Below are 24,344 nucleotides of genomic sequence, written 5' to 3' on the forward strand. Positions count from 1 at the left end.
TGTTTGCTAATGCAGAGCAAACTATCTTGAGGCTAAGGAATAACTGATACCAAAGCTGCAAATGTTACTCTATTCAATTAAAATGCCCTCTGCCTTTCTGTTGTGCTACATGATGTACAGTACTTGCCAATTACTGCTTGCGAAAAAGGTAAAATGTATTGAATCCTCAAAGATTCACAAACAAAAAATATTCACCTCACAAAGTAAAATTTCTCCACTGTAATTTATGCAAAGTAAATGATGCTCTGCAGTATCTGAGTTTTCAGAACAACAACTTAAGACCTCTCGGTTTGAATCTAACCTGCGGCTCTTGTTGGCAAGAAAAGTGCAAGAAATTCCTGCAACTGTTTGGCCTTTGTGGCCACATCTGCATACCTACATCTACAGGTCTAAACCGCTGTCCACATCAATTCACTGACTTTTTTCAGTTATTCAATTAGTTCTGGTGCTGCACTCAATAATAGCTTTTGTACTGGTTGGAATAAACAAGAGCCAACAAGAGTTTTGTAGGTGGTATTAAAAATGGAAACATCATCTTCCTACACAGTTTGTTACCTAGCTACATCCATTAAAAACAAGATATTGTGTACAGGTTGTTCGAAGTCCACTTAAAAAAGGACATCTCTTAACTATGCATATTTTATAGATGAAAGTGAAAAATGTTAACTGGCTCTTAACCACTACTGCAGCTTCCATGTTGACTGAAACTGGCATGAAAACTGCAGGACAGATATGTCACTCGCTACTGATTGTTGAAGGCAAAATAACAACCCTTTCCAAAGAGAAAACAGCTTTCAGCGTGGGTAATGAAGTGAAACAAAATGGCAAATCAGTCTCGTTATCACGCTAGGTTTGTATATGTAGAGCTGATCTGGAAATGACCAAATAGCTCCTTGAAGAGAACCTGCAGCCTGCTGAATGTGAATAAGTGAGTTTGTGAGTGAGGTATAAAAATCAGTCCCCTGAGGTGCTTCCCATCGGAAAACGAATTCCAAATAAAGCCAGTAAAAGCCCGCCAGTAAAATGTGTTAAAACGTTCTTTAAAATATGACACTCAATTTGGCAGTCTGAGCCTGTGTGTGTGTGTGTGTGTGTACGTGTGTGTCAGTCTGTCTCTGAAGCATTAAAGAAAAAAATAATCAATTACACTGACCCAGAGTGAAAGGATTTTTGTTATTTTCGTTTCCGCTTTGTTTTTACCTTTACTCTTTTTTTTTTTGCATGAATGTAGTTAAAGTGCCCCTCCACTCAAAAATGTGTTTTTCCTCTTGTTCCTACAGTTGACTTTTTGAGCTTCACTGTGCAGAATGATGTATGTTCAGAGTTTGAAACTAGAAGGCTGTTTTCACATTCATCTGCTGAAAGTGGAAAGTTTCTCTGTGCTCATTGAAAATCCAATTTTAAGGGTCCGGCCTACGAGCACGATTTGTGGCATGACAACTAGTTTGGAAACCAATCCTGGTCCAGTATTCAACTTACCCAAGGGTGATGTGAAAACTTGAAGCCTCCAGTGCACAAACACTGAGAATGGACTTTATAGTAAAGTAGAAGATATCTTGTGTCCTGCAGTTAAACTTTTGAAATGAAAATTACTTGCATCTTTATAGATTCTGGAATTTTTAATGAGATTGAAGATGTAGATTTAAATGTATGGATTTTACATATCAGACACAAATTATTATTCAAAGGAGAGTATTTTATATACATCTTAAAACATGTCTGGAGGGGATCTTTAACCCTCCTAATGTGTTAGAAAAGGGTTTACACCTTTAGTGTTCATGGGTCAAATTTGACCCGTGTTTAAATTCATTAACAAGCACTGGAAAAAAAACAATAATTATCATCTAGTAAAATGTTTTACCTGCTAAGTGACTTATTATTCATCAATAACCATAACATATATATAGTTACTTTGATATTTTATGTACTTTAGACCACATTTAACTTACATTGTACAAATCGTTTTTAGTTTAAAACAGGTACAATTTATCTATTTTATTGCTTATGATGAACAGAACAGGCAACTATGCCATGAGATGATCTGATAAACAAAATAATTCCCAAAATAATTTAAAAAATTATATTTTCTTACACGTTAAAAATGTGCATGCTCTACCAGGTGTGCGGTGAGATGTGAGAAATAAAGCACAAGAAAGCCCCGACCTATATACTGCTAACAGGGGAACAGGAGATGTGTACCTGTGTGTGTGTGCATGCATATGTGTGTGTCTGTTGTAGGCTACTTTTGGGGACATAATTTTAATATTATTACACAATATTATTATACTATTTTTTTATAGGATTTCATTTCTATTATTTTTGTTTTGTTGTAATTTTTGTTATTCATGATGGTTTGGCAACAATTAATAACTATGTATTTCCATGCATAAACAACCTATAATTACTGCCAGATCAAATTTGACCCATAACACAACAGATGTAACTTTTTTATATAGGCATTTAAAAAAAAGAAAAATGATCAAAATGTGTTTTATAATATTAGGTAGGCCATTGTAGAGGATGTAATGAAGCCTTGTTTTGATCAGAAAAAAATAGAATTATTTTTCACACATCTAAACTTGAAAACGGGTCAAATTTGACCCTAACACAATAGGAGGGTTAAATGTAGTCTCTCATTTCACAGACAGACTGTGGTTTTCTCTGACAACGAATGATGTTCTCACTCCCCCTTCCTTGTTTTTGCCACTTCCTGTCACTTACCCCCCACCCTCTCTCATAATGCCATCTCCCCTCCTTACTCTCCCACCTCCACTCTCTTCCTCTTCAACAACCCAAACTCATGCTGTCCTACTTCCACCCTCTACATTGTCCTCGCCCACCTCCAGCTCTGAAGGACGATCGTTTCCAGATGGTGCTCTTCACGCCACGGCTGGTGCGCATCACGTTGACCAATGTCAGTGTCATGGATGAAGGCGGCTACTTCTGCCAGCTCTACACGGACGCCACACACCACCAGGTGGCGACACTCTCCGTTTTGGTGCCCCCGGAGACGCCCACGGTGGAGGTGAAGCAGGAGGCCGTGGAGGGCGGCGAGGTGGAGCTCACCTGTGTGTCACCGCGCAGTAAGCCAGCCGCCACCCTGCGCTGGATCCGTAATGGCCGGGAGATACCAGGTACCAGGATATGGCTGACAGATGGACTGATGGATGGTTAGATGATTATTAGAGATAAAGGAGGAAATTAATGAGGGAATGTAGGGCAGGTGAAGCGTAATGGGTGGATAATATCACAGACTGAGCGCTGAATAAAGGAAGGATGAATGCATGTGTGATTGATGGGTTGACAGAGGGAATGGCAGATGGATTTGTTGATGTGAGCAGGTATGGATGGATGAATGGATGGATGGATGGATGGAGAGAATGAGCCTCTTCTCTCCTCCCGTTTTCTTGATTTGGACCAAGCGTTGTTTGCAATATTTAGAGGCGATGATCTAGTTCCAAAATGATCAAACGCACTTTTTGAGATGTGAACAGTAGTCATTTTTCTGTTTTCTTTCCCTCAAGGAAAAATCATATGTTCTTGGAAGTACATTTATATATCTATGTATTCATAAGACAGACATGAACAGCAACTACTAGAAATATTTTAGAGCTTTTCTGTCTTTCTAGTATGTCCACTTGTCAAATTCTTTTGCTATTAACACATTCCCCTACCTCTTTATATTTCGTTCCCTATGCTCTCTAATTCCATTGTGCTTTGTTTGCACATTCTCTGACATGTCCACAATTACATGAAAGCACAGATGCTACATAACACTCCAGATTTTCTACTTTTCTCACTCTACCTCTCTCACACAAGCACTCAAAGACCTACTTTTTAATTCACCATCGTCTAAATTCTCCCTCACCCTCATTTCTTTGCTTCTGATGAATCTATGAGCCATCCATCAGTCTGCTACCTTGATCTATCCTTCTTTCTTTCTTGCTGTCTCCCTTGGCTTCCCTCAGTTAAAGGGGCACTTCACTCAATAAAACATCTGAGACCTATCTCTCCCCTCGCCTTCAGTCTATTTAACCCTGAAGAAATGACTTTTGCACTCCACTGTTACATCAGCATTTGCGTATAATGCCGAGATTTGATTTGAATTCCTCAAAAAGCTCTTTCAGTTGACTGAGCACGAACCAAAAAACTCTCGCAGACTAAGTTATGCGCAGCGTCTCTCGCTCAGGCTTATGGCTATTATTATTTTTTTTATTCAATTTATCTTTTTTAAATGTTTTTAATAAATACAGACATTGTACAAAACACTCTGAGGCGCATTACTTTATTGGTATTCATGAATTCATACTCTGTGCCTTCAAATAACTCACAGACCAGATGAAATAATGTGAGATAATCTGGTGTCAACAGTTTTTGGGACATGAATTGAGCAATGTTTTGCCCTTTCAAACATGTCAGCCGCCGTCTCTTTCACTTTCTATTTTCGTCTGACACCCCGTGTCTCTTTCATCCAGTCTCTCTCTTTTCTCTGTCAGAACATGCCTGTCACGTTAGTCTGTCTCTCCCCTCTGTGTCCTTCCCCTTTACTCATTCATTTCTTTTCAATTGATCTCCTTTTCCTTTTTTCTTTCTTTTAATTTCACCGGTAACAAAGATGTGGCACTCCCTCCTCGGCTTGGTTATTGGTTGCACAGAGACAGACAGGGGATGCACTCTATTTTGTCTTGTCTTCTTTCCTAATGCTTCCTTCTCTAATGCTCTTGTTTCGTCACTTCTCCTTTCTCACTGTCTGCTCTCATCCTGTTTCCTTTCCTCACTTCTTCTCGTTTTCTCTCTTCATCTCTCCTCTCCTCTCCTCTCCTCTCCTCTGTCTTTTGGCCCTGAGTTAAATGAACTGTGACACTAAAGGTTAGAGGCAGATCCTAACAGATATGGGAAAGCACTCTTTAATTAAGACACTATCTTCCTGCTGCTCCCTTATTCCTGCTCATCTGCTCCCTTCACCCTCCTCTCGCACGCTTCTATCGGGCCTGCTTTCATTTGCTCGCCGGCAATAATTGAAAACTCAGCGCGATATAAGTAATATTGTTGTGTTCTGCCTCAACAAGCACAAACTCCCAGTATGTGACCATGTCAAGTCCCGTTAGTTTGGCCCTGCTGTTTCTCCTCCCTCCTTCTGTCTCTCCTCCTCCTCCTCTCCTCTTGCATCTTTCTTCCACTCTGCATCTGGCTTGGCACTCTTATCGTCCTCTTTCATGTTTGGGCTCATTGCACCACAGCTCTCCTCCTCCCCCCCCACCCCACTTCCCCCCATCAATGATGCCCCGTTTTGCTGCCCCCTCTCTCTGTCTCTGAGTCCCTCTCTCTTCTTGCCTTTCTTCTCTCACCCTGTTCCTTTGACGCCCTTCTCTCTCTCTGTGTCTGGCTGAGTTAAAATCTCAATTCGGTTATGCATATTCTCTCTTTTATCCTTCTCTCCCCGCCATCTCACTCTCTCTCTCTTTCACTCACACATACACACACACACACACACACACACAAAACATTCAGTTGATTTACCATCTGCAAACAAACAGTTCTGCTTCTAGTAATTGCCATGAAATATAGATGCAAATTGCTTTCTCATCTTTCTCTCTTATTCTGTCCTCCACCACTCATCCTCCCCTCTACAGGTACTTGATGCTGCTTGAGAAAGCTCATTCATCAGTCACTAACTTCTTCCCCCTTTCACTCTGTTTGCTTCCTATATTCACCTCTGTGTTCTTCTCTAAAAGTCTCTTCTTCTACTCCCTCCCTCCTTCTTCACTGTTCCACTCCAACAACCGGCATAGATGTGATGTCTCAGCAGAACAAAGGAAGAATGGGCATGTTTTGGCTGCTAACTGGTTTCTTGGCCACCCCACCTGTCCTCTTTCTTTCCAACATCTCATCCCCTCTGTTCTCTCTCTCCCCCTCCAGGCGTGGTATCCCAGCAGGAGAACGCGAAGACGTTCAGCGTGTCCAGCACCATCCGGATTCCAGTAGAAAGGAAAGACAACGGGGCAGCACTGAGCTGCGAGGCATTCCACCCGGCCCTGGGCGGCCAGAAGAGGATTCGACACTACCGCCTGGATGTGTATTGTAAGTCTTTTTTCCAGGCCAAATGTGTCTACTTTATGTCAAAGCACTTTCTATCAATCTTGGGGAAAAAAATTAAGTAACATAATGTTCATGGCCAAATATTTCAAAAACACAAATTATTCCATCTGTATTGCCGTCATTTATGTGACTACTTCAGTACTATTCATTATAGTGTTTTGCTTTCATGGCAGCAATCATTTTGTCAGGGTTGCAGCCTCATTTTTCAAATGGTGGATATCTCATTTTAGAATGAAGCTCATTCATACACAGTCCAGGATTTTAACAGACTGATATTCAGTGCTGCCCTGTATGAGACCTGCTCTCATTAAAACCTAATACATACAAATCATGTCATGCAGGGAGGTGGCTGAAACAGGCCTGCAGCCAGGTTTGGGTGCTGGCCTGTGGTTTAAGGAACTGTGAAAACCTGAGTCACATTAGCATGTGCAACGATCCCAGTACTGTTCTTGGACTGTTTGATCTTTGCTGTCTTATTTGCAGGAGTATATATGCACAGAAATCTCTGCATATGTGTCCATTTGAGGGAGGCAAAAGCAAAAAATAAACTACTGCAAGAGATTTAAATTCATAATTGGCTAAAGTCTAAAGAACATTTTTTTTTTTTTTTTTTACTGAATTCTTAATATTTTCATAAATCTGTAGATGGTTCAGTAGGATTAATGTTGAAAGTATCAGACAGCCCTAATCTACATCATTTTTGGAAAAGTGTGAAATTCATCATTAAATATCTATGAAATGTAAATCCATTTAGTTTGCTTCTAATCCTATGAAACATTAGGAAACATGCTCCTGTTACTGCAGTTTTGACATTTCTGGGTTTTGTTTTTGTCTGGATTTTGTTTTGATGTCAGGAGGAACAACTGTCACTGTCTTACAATTCAGTATAATTACAATTTAATACATATTAATTTAGTTATTTTGATTTTTGAGACCAATGCAAATCCTTTTTTTAAATTCAGAAACACAGATATCAGATATCAGAGAAACATCTGTGGAGATCCAGAAGATTTTCAGTGATTAGTTGATACATCAATACTATTTGTGTTCCATGAAAGTATGAATCCATCGCTGAAAATGCATATAATTATTTTTTCTCTAAGCTTATTAACAAATGTTGACAGAGTTTTAAATTGACATGAACCTCCTATATTACTGTGATACTATCCAACAAGACAAACAATATTCAGTTAATCCATTTGTTTTCTCTTCATATCAGTATTCTTTACAGTTCAATATGATTTTTATCCCACAATATGTCAATAATTTCCGATATTCAAACATTTCATAGTCACATATAAGTACATATTTACTGATGGCGATGTGATTCATTTTCAGCAAGTACTCCTCTGTCAGTCTTCAGGTACAGTTAATTTGCCACATGTATACTAATGTTTGTTGATAGATCAAAATGATTAATATTCAACAGTTTTGTCAATCTGCATGCTGGTGGTTTCTCCAGCCAGAGAACTGGCAATAATGACCAACTGTCAGTGTTGATTTGGCTTCCCATTGCTCTGTTACTGAAGTAAGTGCAATACAGCAGCTGCTGGAGCGGTGGGCTGCTTATGATAACAGGTGTCTCAACCATGGGATTGTCGGCTGGTTGCCTTGGAAACAGATGTTAAAGACCCTTCCTCCTGCCACTTTCTCACTTTTCCCTTGTTCCTCTTTGTTGTTCCTTCTCTCGCTGTCTCTCTCTCATTTCTGATTTTTTTTTTTTCTGTTCTTTCTGATTCTCACTCCAGTTTGATCATTTTGATCCATTTTGTTTTCTGTTGTGCTTTTCTCTTTCTCTTTCACTTTCATACACACACATTTATCTTCCCCCTCCTCTTTTTCTCCCTCTCTACAGTTGCACCTACAGTGAGAATTGTTCCTCCTACTGGCATTTTGCGAGAGGGCGACTCGCTTAGCCTGACCTGCTCCGTCACTGGGAACCCTCTGTAAGTGTTTGTATGTGCGTCTGTGTGTAAAATTGTTTTGTGGCGGTGCGATCTGCCTTCAGTAAATGCTGTCTGTGTCCTCCATTTACACATGATACAATGGCACAAACCTGGTTGTTGTATGATATTATAAGAACCAATATGTTTTTTATGAACACAACACATGCAAGTTCATTCTTCAAGTTGATATCATATGTACTGTCAATGCTATTGGCAGTGAAGGTAGCAATTAAAGGCCAGTGATGAAACGGTCCATGACCTTCAGTTTTGAGTAAGTCACATATTGGACCATTATTGGCTTCAAAACTAGTTGTGATATCACAAATCATGCACCTTAAACTCAGATTTAAGGTGCAATTTTAACAGAAAAAAATTCCACTTTGACCTCTTCCACTTCCCAAGGACGCCAGTGTCTGCGGGTAACATTACTGTCTTTCAGAGGCAGTAGTGGGCTCAGTTTTAAAGTTACTAAGATAAGTGAAGATACTTGCATCATATGAAACTAGGTGACATAAGGAATCCATTGGTATCATGCTAGCTTGTTGGGAAGGGGGCTAAATAATGCTCCAAAGTTAGGATAAATTTTGGTGAGGGAAAAACTGGAATGGCCATTTTAAAAGGGGTCCCTTGACCTCTCACTTCAAGATATCTGAATGAAAATAGGTTCTATGGTTACCCATGAGTCTCCCCTTTACAGACGTGCCCAGTTTATGCTAATACCATGCAATTTTGAGCAAAAACCATGCAGTTTTTTGCATGCAGTATAAATGTGTTATTTTTGCCTATTCTAAAATGGTGTATTTGAATATTTTTGCATACTGGGTCCCTAAAGAGTCTTGGAATTGCATAAATTTGGTATGACTGGAAAGCTGAGACTTTTATGGATTCAATGAGCTCAATTGTATTCATTTGTGATAATGTTAGCCGCCAGAGTAGTCATTTCATTGTAGTGAGACCATTTTTGAAACTTGACCTCACTATGTAAAATGATGTTTTGTCACCTCTAGGATAATCACAGCCTCATGAAACTTCACAACCACAAACTAGAAACCTAGGGCATTCAGAAAATATATGGCTTTCCTAGGCATATTGACAACAAGGGGGTTTCTGAGCAATTTCCAAAACAGAAGTGCTTGTCATCCAATCACCAAAAAATGCAATTCTTACAGAAATCTCCAAATGTCAAAAGTTTTTGATAAATCATAGCATGAATTTTTCTATGGTGTTCCTCAAGGTCTTGGTGTATTAATGTGGTATTTTGGAAGGGGTTTTTGACCATTTTTATCAATTCTCGAGTGGTCAAAAATGGTTACATTTTGAATCAAATCTGTGTAACAAATGGCATCAACCCAAAAATTGCTGTAACAACATATAAGACATAAGTGAGCATGGGAATGACCATCATATACTTCCATCATAATGTTTTAAGAACTTATACACTCTAAACTTTCAAAATTTAAACCAAAACACAATGTTCATTACAGATTTATTACTAAAAAATCTTGACACACAGTGCTGAACTGCATCTCAAATTGATCCCAGCTTTCAGATGATGTATACCACTTCTATGTTCTATGTGGTTGCCTCCCACTAAACATCCCCTGTCCACCCCAGAAATGGGTCTTTGGTAGGGGGGTGGGAGTGGAAGAGGTTAAGCAGATATATGACAAAACAGCTTTCTAGTGTCAAACTCTGCACATACATCATTCTGCACAGTGAAGCTCAAACATCCAACTGAGCAAAACACATTTTTTGAGTGGAGGGGGACTTTAAATTTAGACATGTTCAGTTCAGACATTTACCCAGAACACCTTAGAGAGTTCAATTGATGGAGTTGATAAGTATCTGGTATTTTTTTTAGATTTTCTACAAAAATAATATTAATAATAATATAAAGAAACTGGGCCAGGGCCGATTGGAAGATTTTAAACTGTTTTTAGAGTCTCAACACATAGATGAACAGACACGTATTAAGTGTTGGCTGCCAGCAATGAGTTGCTGAGTTGAAAATGGTTGTTTGCTTGAAGGTGATTTATGGGCTACAGAGATGCATCAGATAGGTGATCTGTGAATGTCACATGGACAGCTTTACTGAAATAGATTACTGGTTATTTTCCATGTAATTACTGACAAGTCGCCACACATAAACATCTTCTCCCTCTCATAGCTTTTGTGGAAATGTCCTTGAGTAACCTCTACTTAATCCAGTTGAGTTTTTCAGCGGCTGCAGCAGAAAACATTAGTTTTCCTAGAAGGCTACCAAATGTGTGTAAACTGTGTAAGAGTAAAACAGGTCTTCACTGAAAGGACAACTTGTGCACTATATCAGAACTCAATACAGGTTCTAAAAGAAAGAAAGAAAGAAAGAAAGAAAGAAAGAAAATGGATGAGAGCTGCTTCCTTAAGCTTAAAGTAGCCAGCTGGATACAAGAGATTTTCCCCCTTGTGTTTGTCTAACACACCCATTGTTCTTTTTATTACAATAATAATAATAATACGTTTATTTAGTGTAGCACCTTTCACGGAAATGAAATTCACAAAGTGCTTCACAGGAACAAGAGTTGAAAATAAGACCATAAAAACATACATAGTGTAAAAACACGTGCCACAAGTTAGAATTAAATAAAAAATAAATAAAAGTAAAAATAAAAAACACAATCAAACAAACAACTCAAGAAGACACAAAAGCCAATTTAAAAAGATGGGTCTTCAATAGTTTTTTAAAAGCTTCTACAGAGACTGCTGACCGTATTTGTACAGGGAGAGCGTTCCATACGGTTGGAGCCACAAATGCAAAGGCACGATCACCTTTGGTTTTCAGCCGTGAGCGAGGGACAGCCAGTAGGTCCTGGTTGGAAGACCTAAGTGACCTACTGGCGACGTAGGGATGGATAAGTTCCATGATGTATTCTGGAGCCTGTCCATGCAGGGCTCTATATGTAATAGTAAGAACCTTAAAATAAATCCTAAAACGAATGGGCAACCAGTGCAAAGATCTTAAAATAGGAGTGATGTGAGTCATCCTGCTGGACCTGGTTAGCAGTCTTGCAGCCGCATTTTGGACCGTTTGTAGTCAGTTCACAGATGCTTTTCTGAGACAAGTGAAAATGGAATTACAATAGTCCAAACGGGATGATATGAGCGTATGGATGATCATTTCTAGTTCCAGTTGTGAGACAATGGACTTGAGTTTAGCGATATTTCATAGATGGAAAAAACATGTATGGGTCAGATTTAACATGCTGATCAAAATGCATAGCCTGGTCAAATATGACACCAAGATTTCTTAAGTTTGACCTAACAGCTGATGAAAGGGACCCAATACTCTTAGCTACCTTGGGAGCTATACTGTCAGAAGCAATAATGAGAACCTCTGTCTTGTCAGTATTAAGCTGTAGGAAGTTGTTTGACATCCAGTCCTTAATAGCAGTCAGACAGTTGTGCAGCACAGACAGTTTATCAGGCTTTATCAGGCTTTTTCAGGCTTAAAAGATATATAGAGCTGAATATCGTCGGCATAACAATGATAGGAAACATCAATAAATTTGCTGATAACCTTACCTAGGGGGAGCATATATAAGGCAAAGAGAATAGGACCCAGAATGGAGCCTTGCAGCACACCACAGGAAAGAGCAGCAGTTTTGGATGAGTAAGGACCAAGAGACACAGAAAAACTCCTATCTGCGAGGTAGGAGGAAAACCAGTCCAGGGCGCTCCCTGAGACACCCACATATTGCATGAGCCTTTCAGTCATTATTCTGTGATCAACAGTGTCAAAAGCTGCGCTAAGATCCAGCAGCACTAAAATGGAGCACTCACCCACATCTGAGGACATCAATATATCATTGGAAACTCTGAGAAGAGCAGTTTCGGTGGAATGCTTCTGTCGGAAACCTGATTGAAACCTATCAAAAATGTTGTGTGCAGTCAAGACAGCAGTGAGTGACAACCTTCTCTAAAATTTTAGAAATAAAATGCAGCTTGGATATAGGCCTATAATTATGGAGACTCTATGGATCAAGGTTCGTTTTTTTCAGAAGGGGCTGAATAACTGTATGTTTGAAGTATGCTGGGACACAACCAGATTGCAGGGAGCTGTTTATAATGGAAACCAGGCATGGCCCAATACAGTCAAGTGCATTTTTGAGCACGGAGGTGGGTAAAATGTCAACAGGTGAGGAGGAGGATCTCATACTGCTCACCAGATCTGTGAATTCTTCCATGGTAATAGGAGAGAAGCTGTCCAAAATTGATGGCCGAAAGGCATGAGTAGAGAGGGGAAGATATGTGGGGATAATGCTAGCTCTGACATCTCTAATTTTATCAACAAAGAAGGAAAGAAAGTTGCTGCAGTCCTTATTTGACCAGACAGGCACATCCGGAGGTGCCGGAGTGACAATGTTGTTAATTGTATCAAACAGGACTTTTGGATTGCGCTTACTGGTGGACATAAGGTTGGAAAAATAAGAAGCCCTCGCATCATTAATCAAGCTGTTTAGCTCAGTTAATAGATCTTTGAACATTGAGCTTAGTGGATTTCCACAGTCGCTCTGCCCTCTGACATCTACGCCGGGGACAACGAAAGGTGTCATTTAACCAGGGAGTTGAATTTATGGATGGAACAGGTCGCAATTTATAAAGTGCTACTTTGTCCAAGATCGTGGAGCAATGTGAGTTAAAAGATTGGACTAGACAATCTGTGTCTACTTGAGGAAACAAAACTGCACTTGGGTTAAAAGCTGCAGAAAACTGTCCAGCAGTGAGGTGATTTAAGATGCGAGAGCATTTCAAACTTTTACTGGGCAGAGAATCTAGTTTAAAAGACAGGTTGAACAAAACACAACTATGGTCGGTAATAGGCAGCACCTCAGAACAAACAGAGTCAATAGATATACCATGTATAAAAACGAGGTCCAAGGTATGCCCCCTAATGCGTGTGGGCCCAGACACATATTGAATAAAATTGAAGGACTCAGTCATGTTAAGGAAATCAGAAGCAAAGTTGCAAGTGACATCACCCACATGAATATTAAAATCACCAACTATTCAGATATAAAAGAATTGTTAAAACCATGGGGTCGATAAATTAAAATACAATAAAATGGATTAGAGAGACCAACTTTAGTTAACTGCAGTTCAAAACAGGTGAAGATTGCAGGTGAAGATTATGTTATGTTGAAATGAACACTAAGTTGACCTCTTTCTATATAATTACTACCCTACATAATTCCAGGGTTCTTTCTTGGAAACTTCAAGAAATTGCCAAATACTTGTAATCTCCACCAACATCTTCCATTACAGCACAATCTCTTGGTTCTTTGTAGGAATTATCCTCAGAAATCAACATCAATTTCGTATCAGCTATTTTCCAGGACATTATTATAAAATAGACTATCAAAATGAAAATATCACCACATGCTGTCCTCCACAAATGATGCAGGCACCCTTTGGGCCAATCAATCCCAAATGCATCATCCCTTGAAGCATAATTGAAGTTAAACCAGGGGTGTCTAATATATCGCAAGCAAATTTAATTTTAATAACAATCTCATCAGACCAATCAGGACGCTTTTGTAATCATGAAAACTCAGAATTATTGTTCCTTTGACTTTGATGAATACCAAAAATGTTGAGTCTGTGGTATAAACTGACATTTAATGTTTGACGGACGGATAAAAACTGCCTGATCCATATTTTATTGCATGAAGGACAAAGAGAAAAAGAGCTTAAGACTGAGGCAGAGAGGTTACTGATAGTGTACAAGGATACTAGGAACTGAGTGCGAATGTGGACTTATTATAAAGTTGTATGGGACTCTGTGTGTGGGCAGGAGCTACTAAACCCAATCAGCAGTCAACAATTGTAAGAGCCAGCTTTGAAACAAAGCCCTTTTTCTAGTGTGTTCACAGCCCTTTGTGCACTTTCCAGAAGGGTATTGGGTCCTAAGCTCTTAAACCCTCCCCTAGATGGTCCGTCTGTCTGTGGGCATCAAGTCCACTAAAGCTCTCCAGTAAACCTTCATGCAGCCAAAGTGTGAGTGTGTGTGTGTGTGCATTTGTGTGTGTGTTTGATAACTTTAGTGAAATCCCACAGTGAGGACTGGCTGAGAGGCCTATTGGCTATAGCCCCACTAAAGCTTTGTAACGGCTGGTTGGGGACGCTTTGCGTGTGTGTATGTGTGTGTGTGTGTGTGTGTGTGGTATGTGACAGTGAGAGTTGGGACAGCGGGCCACTCTGGACTCTGACCCTCATCTCACGCTGGACTGCACAGACACACACACATTACAGCACACACATTACAGTCCCCATGTCATCTTCACACTTGCTCCCTGGCCTTGTTAACTGCCTGTCTGCCTGTTAAGCATTAATTACCAATTATACGGCACTTCCTTTTGGTGGAGGGGTGCACTCATTGTCTATCTGTTCTTAGGAGAAGAAATGGAGACCGAGAGAGAGACAATGTTTTGTCATTTTGCTTGATTGCCTTCTTATTTGTGTGAGTGTTTGGAGGATTTACTGCGTGTGGGAGAACACGTATGTGTGTGTTATAAAGAGAGAGGAACCGAGGGAGATTTTGTTTGTGCATGTCTGGTGTGTGTGTGTGTGTGGGAGGCATGAGAGAGTGTTTGTATGTGTGACTAAGCAAGAAAGAGGTTTAATTAGACTTCCTGGGGGATTAGAACTTAGATGAGTCAGGATTGTAATCTGGCCAGGGTGGCATGACACCAAACCAGACACACACACATACACACCCACACCGCGCTTTGTTCACCAGGGTGCCTCTGTAATCCTCGCATCTCCTGTCTGCTCTGCCTGCTCGTCTTTCATGACCATTTAATTTTGTCTGCTCCATCTCCCACCACACCACCTCTTCTTCTTGCTGTCTTATTCTCTACCTGTAGTAACACACTCCTTCTATCCATATCTTTCCTCTTGCTTCTTTTGTTTTGTTTTTTTCCACGCTGCATATCTGTCACCCTATTTCTCTCTCATCTGCCCTCTTTTCCCTCCTGCCAACCCTTTCACACCATCGGCGCCCTCCTCATTATTTGTCAGGATGCAGCCCTCTGTTGCCATCGGCTCTTTCTCCAAACCCCTGTCATACTTTCTTCTCATGTCATCCTCCCCCTGTGGGCTTATTTCCTCTCCTTCCTCACCTCTCCTTTTTTAGCATTGATCCCTTGTCTCTTTTCACTTTTTCATTTTGCACTTAAGGTTTTAAGAAACGTGTATAAAACTGCTAGTAGTCCTCAAGTAGTATTAGTTGGAAGTGGTAGTAGTAGTTAACTAGTAGAAGTGATTATGTGTTAACAATCTAACTGTATTTGAGTACTGTACATTACAGGTTTAACAGCATGCTGTTCAAGGATTTATTGGTTGAGTGTTTGTGCATGCATGTGTGTGGCAATGAGAGGCTGACTTGGTGTAGGTTTGTGTTTTCATATAAGTTTTACATTTCAAACATTAGGGCTGCAACAATCAATTATTTTCATTATCAGTCTATTGGGTTTTTTTTTTTTTCAATTTATCATCAAAAACATGTGAAAAATGTCCAAGATGGTGTCTTCAAATTGCTTATTACATTAGACCAACAGTCCCAATCCCAAAGATATTAAATTTTCTATTATATAGATTAAAGAAAAGCAATAAATCCTTGATAAACGGACTATCAAAATAGTCGGTAATATCATTTTCTGTTGATTAATTATGAAGGGATCAATCGACTTATTGTTTCAGCACTATTAAAAACCTTTAATCCACTTTCTCTATTTTGTTTCCTCTAGGCCAAGGAATATTCAGTGGTCCAAGATCAATGATACCTTACCTGAGAGAGCAGAGATTTCTGGCCCCACTTTTCAGATTTCCCGTCTCAGCCAATCACACAACGGGACATACTTGTGCCAGGCCCAGAACAACTTTGGACGAGCTGCTGATCATTACACCCTATTGGTTTATGGTGAGTAACCGTGGCTACCAGTTAATTATTTCCTGCAAGTTTTCCACAAGTGCTTGAAAAGTCAGTTCAATTGATTCTTTTTCTCTGTTGTTTTCATCTCCAGTCTAAGTATCCAAGGCAATTATACCTGTTCTGACTAATTTTATGTTCAATGGGTCTTTTGTTTGTTACATTTCTTTTTCTCTTGTGTTTTGATGATGTTTTTTTTGGGTGAAATCTTTTAAATTTTATTGATCCTTTTATCTTTTCAGCGTCTTTGCAATGTGGTTGTTCTGGCACCGGGCAACAGACACATTAAATCTTGATGCTCATCTCATCTGTCTTTCAGCTTTATTTGTTTTCCTGATTCGGTACACAGCAGGAAACCTCTGCTAAATCTCCTGTTCAGTTGATTCAACAGAAATATTGATTCCAAAAGAAGACATAGGCTACTGTGCTCAGATACTCGTCACCAACATCATTATTCCGGCTACGTCTTGTAACGAACCAATTTATCATCTCCCCTGTGACCCAATCCTCTCTTCAAGGAATTCACAGTAACTTAAATCTTGTTTTTTGACAACCAAATGGAGTTCACAATAAAGCTGGCACGTAGGAGACAGAGATGACAGATCTTAACACACAGTGCAAAGTATTAATGGGATGCTGAATCTGTTGGAATTTTACATGGTAACATTTGGCAAAAAACAACAGTGGAACATCTGTTGCATTTAAAATTCAGGGGAAACAACTTTGCTGCTTGAGCAGAGGTATCAGAGGCGGAGGAAGATGTGGGTAAGGGGCTTTTGTTGTCGGGTTTTACAAGTTTTCCAAGATGTTGCACCTAGATTCACTGGTGGCTAAATTCATAATGAAAGCTGACCCAGATAGACTGCACACCGTGTCTGAAAGAGGATGATGATGAAGCTTGCAACATCGCATGAAAAACTCGCGTTAGCATGAAGTTATTTTTCAGGAAATGTGACAAATTGGCCCACTTTCTCTCCCAGATTTTGAAGCACATTTGGAAATGAGGTTTTGATGCCTGTTAGTGTAATTCAAACATGAAACAACTGAGTAAACCTGCTTGATTCAGTCAAATAAGGACAAAATGGGAATTGTGAGTTTTTAATGAAACTGCAGTAAAGCCAAATTGCAAAGCTTCTTCATCATAAGAAGTGTCTACGGTTTCACATCTTATACATTTGTGGTTTGGCCTAATTACATGCGCACTTCTGTCACTCAGCACGTTTGCCCTTTTGATCTGCTCCACCCCCTACTGGCTGCTCCTGTTGTTGCACCCCATCACCTGATATATGGAGATCAGAAGCACAGGGACGGATGGAAGGAATAGATACATGAGATCTTATGTAACATTTTTTGGCTAGCACCCCTTCATTTATCCATCACACTAAGACTCTCTTTCTCTTTCTCTCACATGCTCACACACAATCAGCAATCATACACTCTTGTAGAAGCACGTCTAGCATCAAACAGCACATATAATGGAAGCATTCCTCAGGCATCAAGGGTGGCAACAGTGGCAAGATGAAAGGTGACATCCCAACCCACTTCTCTCTCCCTCTCTCTTTCTCTCTGTCACTCTGTCTCTCTCTCCTTGGAGGTTAGACATGTCGAGCTTTGATGTACGTTGCCACCTCTGTAGAAAACTGTTCTGTCTCTCTCCCTCCTCCTCACCTCTCCTCAGCTTACTCCCTCACCATTTTTTAGCTGTCTTCTCCATTTGTTTTTCTCTATGCCGCTTCTTTTTTTCCTGCATTTCAATAGGTATTTTCTTCATGCTGTTGCTCTGTGGTGGTCATTAATTAGATTTATCCCACTTTCTTTTCATACCCTCTTATTGCGGAAAAAGGGTTGTTGTTTTTTTTTAAAAAAAGGAATCTTGTCTCAACCCAAATGCATAAAAGACCAGAAATCCATATAACCAACATAAGCCAAGCTTCAGCTCCTCTGCTCTGCTCCATGGATTTCCAGCAATCAGCTTCTTAAATCCCCCTGCTGTAGCCCTGTATCAGTGATGGTTTGCTGTACTTAAAAAATATGTACACGCCCACTGGGCAGATTGTTTCAAACATTATCTCAAAGAGCTCAGAGTTGTTGATTCAGCCATCATATTAATCTGTAGAAGACTGTAAGTCAGTCTTGATTTTCCTATATGTCACAACTAAATATCTGGCTACATGGTGTTAATTCTTTCTCAAGAAATGTCAGATGAACTAATTGCATTCAGGCTTTAATGTTTACACTGAGACATGTCTCTTTGTAAATGTTATACCACTGTAAAACCGTGCATTTGCTATACATAACTGCCAGTGCAAATAAAGCACCATGATTTAATTTGGTGTTAGTGAAATGCTCTACTTTCTGATGTTTAAATTAGAAGTTCATCAGTCATTATTGAGAATAAAAATGATTCCACGCTATAAAATGTGTTAAGATGACTCATAACCCTAACACTGGATTTTTTTTCATTCCAGCACCCACGTTGTTAGAGTAGGTGTCTTATTTTTTTTTTCTGTTTTTGAAAAAGTGAATATTTCATTTTGTAACAAAGCTCTTCACTTATTCCTGAAGACCATGTTGATAGAGAAAAGATACACTCTTGCTCTTTTTCTTATGCCTCACTTTTTCATTTTCTGTTTGTTATTCACTCACTCTCCTTTTTTCTCCCTCTCCCCACTTCTCTCAGTATCCTTCCCTTCCTTTACTTTGCCCTTTACTTTGCTCTGCTGTCACCTCTTTTACACCTTCTGTCCACCTACACTTCTTCTCTCTACTCCTCCCACACCCTCTCAACTGTTTTTCACCTTGCCACCAGTTTTCCCTCTGTTCCTCGTTCACTCACAGTTTAGTCTCTTTATTCTAAGACAGCCTGTCTCTCTGAGAATAAGGCACAGAGAGAACTGAATGTAACTTAGTAAGGAGTTACTGGGGAGGCATGGATGAACGCAGAGAGGGAGGAAGGGAGGTGTAGAGAGGGAGGAGGGTGATGGAGGGATGAAAAGGGAGAGAAGAAGGACGATGGAGGTCGAACGCAGGTTAACATTCAGTACCACAGCCTGTCAGATAAACGGAATGTCAGTTTAGTTGGCTCCCAGCCTTCCCAGAGGGAATCCCAGGGTGCACTGGGGGAGAAAGGAGGGAGCGCTCGAGGAAGAGTGTTGTAAAAGGATGAGTCAGCAGAAAAGAAACCATTTCATTGCAGGTGCAGAAAAACTACCATCGCTCTCTCTCGTCTCCCTCGCTCTCATTTCATGTCAACTTTCCCTCTGTGAGAGTTATCTACCATCAGGGTCTGTACACTGAGCACAAACTCGGGCAAAAGTGGCTGCCAATTTGTTGCAGGTGCTTTAGGCGCTGTCACTTTATGAAGGAAGATGGGCTTAATGCTGGTGAAGAACAGAGAGTGAGAGGTGGGAAACTCCAGGGAGTGCAAGCCGTGGCAAAGACGTGATGCACTGAAGTTGAGCTTTATTTAACTGTTCACACTTGTGTGTACATGTAAGTAAGCTTGTGTGTGTGTGTGTGTGCGCGTGCGCATGCTGTAATGTGTTTATGATTTAGAGAAAGAGAGTGAAATTGTCAGTGTGCGTGTTTCTGTGTGCACAAGTTAATACGATGAAATTAACTTTCTGCAACTTTCAGAAATATACTAATGATATAAATGTGAGAAATTGTTTTGAATGAATCATAGAGCAAGCACACATTGGAGGACATACACACTCATTACACACTCATACACATGCACACACACACACACACAGACAACTAGTATCTGCAGAATGCGGAAAGGATGTGGCCTCTATTGGTTGTTTCATCTGCGCCACCATTGTTAAAGAGAAATTGGATTTTTTATGTATGTGTATGCGTGAGGGTGCATGTGCATGCGTGTGCATGTGACTGGGAGGAGAATGTTGCTGATTGTCTGGTGAAAGCCCGGAGGGCTCCCTTATGTAATTGAACTGAGCTGCTGCACTCAGATGAATCGCCAAGCCAATAAAACCCATTAGAATTGAATTGCATGAGAGAGTGAGGGAGAAGGAGAGAGAAGGAAAGAGAGAGGGAGAGAGGTAGAGATGAGGAGATAAGAATTGTTAGTTCCGTCTCACACAGGCTCCGCCCTCTACTGGACTCTATGGGTAGTACGCTCCTCCAATCACACGCATGCAATCACCCATTGAAATTTGCATGTACACAGCAGGCCAATCAGGACACACCAACCAACTCCATGTGTCTCTCACAATATGTAACGCAGCGCCTCACTGCCACTCTCATCCTTTTCACCTCAGCAACGGCCAATCTGCTCACTGATCTTACTCTTGACCTCCACGGATGGAGTCGCTGCTCCGCAAGTTTCCTGCCCGTCGCGCCCTGGCTTCTTTGCCGCTGCCGCCACCCCCACCCACGCCGCCAGACATCTCCTTTGCTCCGCTTTGGTTGAGACCACGCAGAGAGGGGCATGATTCAGCCACTGCCCTGCATTTTCTGCCAATGACTTCCTCCATTTTCAACACTGTTGCCCTGCTACAAGCAAAGCGTGTACGGCTTTCACAGCTCCAAACCAGTTAGCCAGCTACATGAAGGCTTTTACGGCCTGGTTCATCTGGCTCAACCCACATTTGTTTTGCCTCAGCTCCTGGACATTTGGTAGTGTGTTAAATCCCCCCTCCCCATCCTGCTGGTGGATAGGGACACACTGGAATATTTGGAGAATATATTCCGGCTGGGCGCGCAGCTAGCCTCAGTAGCTAACAACCTGGGTGTGTTGGACGTCGCAGCGGCATACCGCTAGATACCTCCCCACGACTGCGGAATGGCCCATGCCAGATTGAAAAACTCACTGTGTTGAAGATGTTTTCATGAAAACAAATTACATCGACCAAAGACCAAAATCCTCCACCCTCCCATCTTCAGCCCTCCATGATGCTGTGATGATAGCGGCCCAGCCTGCTTCATCCAGCTGCACACAGAGGCTGTGTAATGCAGAGAACATTCACTCAGCTGACGCCCCTGCCTCTCTTCCCTCTGTTAGGGAAGCAGACGGCGAGTGGCCTCATTCAGCTGCAGGCTGTGCTAGCCGAAAAAAGCTCAATGCTGAGCCCATTCACGAGTACTATGTTAGGCATGATGTTGTTAGAAAGAAACGCTCGCTGGTACTATTATCTATCGGACCAGCACAGCTTGCCTCTTCAGCTGACAATGATGTGGCGAGCGGCATTTTTTCCTCACTGAGGAATAACGCCTTGTGCTCACACACTGGCCGGGGAGAGGACGCTTCATGTCTGCTTAATGTCAGCTCTATCTCTCACTGTGCTCGCTGGTAACGTAATCTATCGGACCAGCCAGAGCAGCTCGTCTCTCCGGCTGACGGTGATGCGGTGAATAGCATTATCTCCTCACTGAGGAATAACGCCTTACATTCACACACTGGCTTGGGAGAATACACTTAATGTCTGCTTAGTGTCGGCACTGTCTCCCGCTGTTTTCAGCGCTATCCCTCACGGGACCAGCATACACAGCATGTCCCTTGGGTTAATGATAGCATGGCTGCTGGCGCTATTTCATCTTTAGAGAATAATGCCCCAGGCCCATACGCAAACCAAAAAAAGGAGAAATCAGGTTTGTTCTGCTCCCATCTGGTTATTTCCGTTGGAAATAGGGAGAAAAATGGACACACTGACACAACATCTAACGCTGTGTTGACGCAGCTGATGGTGATGCGTTAACGGACCACACCGTCAGCTTGGCCGTTTCGATATCAGCCACCCCATAGGCCAGTCTTCCGTTTATGGTGGGTTTGGTGGTGGGGAGGGCCGAATCAGAGTACCACAACTTTCTGGCTGCTGCCCCCAACCTGGTCGCCCACCCCCAACACGGTTTTACGAGGACTGGCGTCACACTTGTGTGTTAATGGAGTGGATGGACAAAACACTGAGCATGGGTTGTTCACTCCAATTCTGTAATGTTCCTCCTCCATTCTTGGGTATCAAGGAGATAAATCTATTCTCCAAAAGAAATGGATTCTCTCCTCATGGAGATCCAGACCCTGTTGCTAAAAATCAATCAAATCAAATCAATCATTCCCACACGACAGACAGAGGATGTTTCAAACCCATTTTGAATCTCTTAGTCCTGAACCAGTGCATCTCCTGAAAGACATTCTGCATGCTAACCATCAGGGGATTGCTGGAACTGGTTCAACCAGGTGACTGGTTCACCACCATCAACCTGAAAGATGCATGTTTTCACATTGAGATGGCACCGAAACGCAGGAAGGTCTTGCATTTCGCCTTTCAGGGGATAGCTTATTAGTACAACAGACTACCTTGTGGCCCAGGGAATGGGCCATTTTTCCACACAGCCAAGTTGGTGCTGCACCTAACCAGGTTAGGTTTCATCATCAACTGGAAGAAGAGCGCTCCCCAGCCACGCCAACAGGCGGAGTATCTGGGAGTTGTGCTAGACTCGATTAGACTGCAGGCTGTTCTGTTGGACTCCAGACAGACAGCCCTGCAGCAGGCAGTCCTCAGACTCGATGGGGAGCAGTGGTGACAGCTTTTTATGTTAGCACGTTTTTCTGTCATGCAGGTGTTGGGGCTCATGGCAGTGGGTCATCCAGTGTTCCTGCTGGGGCTCCCTACACATGTGCCACCTAGGTAAGGTAGTTCACCAGCCTGCACTTGGACCCCAAGAGGCACAAGGACCATAGGGTGAATGTTCCCCCATCAGTGTGGGAGGATCTGCACTATTGGGAGTCCCCACAGCATCTGTCAATGGGGACACTGCTGGGTCGAGTGACCTCCTACATAGCGATGTTCACAGATACGTCCCTGACGGGTTGGGTGGGCACCTGCCCGGCGAGAGCGATAGGTCATGCGTGGCCTTTAGAGGAAAACCTACACATCAATCTCCTCGAACTTCAGATGGTGCTCATGGTTCTCAAACACTTCCTGACTCTGGTTCAGGGGAGACACGTGTTGGTTAGAACAGACAACAACACCATGACCACCTACCACCATGGTGAAATAGAGGGCTATGATATTGTAACCGTAATTCTCTAAGCACAGGCTTAGCCCTCTACCTATAGACCCTGCCACTCCTATGCTGTCCACTGAAGTGGTTTCTGGATGAGAGTGGCAGTGAGGCGCTGACTTGTGTGTCTCACACTGTGTGAGACACAGAGAATCAGTAAGCGCATCCTGATTGGCCGACTACGTACATGAAAATTTCAGTGAGCAATTGCATGCGTGTGATTGGAGGAGAGCATTACCCATAGAGTCCAGTAGAGGGCTCTGCCTGTGCTTATAGAACAAGGGTTACAATATCATAACCTTTGTTTTTGCATATATGTAACACACACTTACATATACAATATATGAATGTGTATGTGGGTATGTGTGCATATAAATGAGTGGGAGGAAGAATATACAAAAATCCATGGAAAGCAGAGGGGAGTGATAGAAAGATGAAAGGATGGGTACACAGTGAGATAGAGAGGGATACTAGGTGACCAGGGATTAGTATGTGTCTCCTTGGCTGTTGTAATGAGACGTCAGGATAATTGGAATGAAAAACATAGACCTCCATTTAATGAAGCAAGACTTGCAAAAAAACATAGAATGAGAATGAAAGTGGAAAAAGGTTGGGGGCTAGTGGCAGAGGAAGCCAGACGGAGATAATGCAGAGTAAATTTGTTTGAAAAAAAATTGTCTTCAGCGCTGTTTTCCTCCACACATGACAACGCACCTTTATCCAGGTCTGAGTAAATTTTGAATGAGTCCTCGGCCAATCAGTGTTGGTCTTTATGGCCTCAACAGTGCACCTCTGACCAATGTCTAACATTCAGTGCACTGATTGACAGCTGAAGTCACCACTGCTCTGGGCAAGGCACCTATAATCAGGAACACCAAACATAAAGGAATAACAGGGCTCATCCAAAATGGCGGCACGGTATCCTCAGGCGCACTTCTGCGAGAATGAGATACGAGGAGAAACATCATTATCGCAAGTGCCACCACATCCATCCCTGGAAATAACATGGGCTTTGTGCCTGATTGGCAGCCATGTAGTGTTAATGAATAACAATATGATGTGGGGAAAAAAGGACACTATCGGCCAAGAGAATGACAGCTGTATGGCATTCTCCTTAATTAAGTTGAAGAGAGGCAGTGAGGGAATGTAGTCATGGAGGAATGAAACCAGAGAGGCAGTGGAATGAAAGGAAGTGAAGGAGGGAAAGGGGTGCAGATATGGGAAGGGAGTTTGGTTTGGGAAAGTGAGAGATGTTTGCAGGAAGATAAGAAAAGGTTGGAAATGGTGAGAAATAACAATTTTTAGGTCAT

At 41.7% G+C, this 24,344-nt stretch overlaps 1 protein-coding gene across 7 annotated transcripts in view; it reads left to right on the plus strand.

Annotated features, from left to right (window-relative positions):
• cadm4 (cell adhesion molecule 4) overlaps nucleotides 1-24,344 on the plus strand; it is a 154,737-nt gene that overhangs the window by 124,190 nt on the left and 6,203 nt on the right. For all 7 annotated transcript variants that reach the window (XM_042424823.1, XM_042424824.1, XM_042424825.1 and 4 more), the window contains exons 3-6: nucleotides 2,847-3,134; nucleotides 5,920-6,081; nucleotides 7,955-8,045; nucleotides 15,830-16,002. In XM_042424823.1, coding sequence (XP_042280757.1) covers nucleotides 2,847-3,134; nucleotides 5,920-6,081; nucleotides 7,955-8,045; nucleotides 15,830-16,002 — 714 coding nt within the window. The remainder of the gene's footprint in view (nucleotides 1-2,846; nucleotides 3,135-5,919; nucleotides 6,082-7,954; nucleotides 8,046-15,829; nucleotides 16,003-24,344) is intronic.

This window comes from Thunnus maccoyii, chromosome 10 (genome assembly GCF_910596095.1).
Source record: "Thunnus maccoyii chromosome 10, fThuMac1.1, whole genome shotgun sequence".
Classification (NCBI taxonomy): Eukaryota; Metazoa; Chordata; class Actinopteri; order Scombriformes; family Scombridae; genus Thunnus; species Thunnus maccoyii.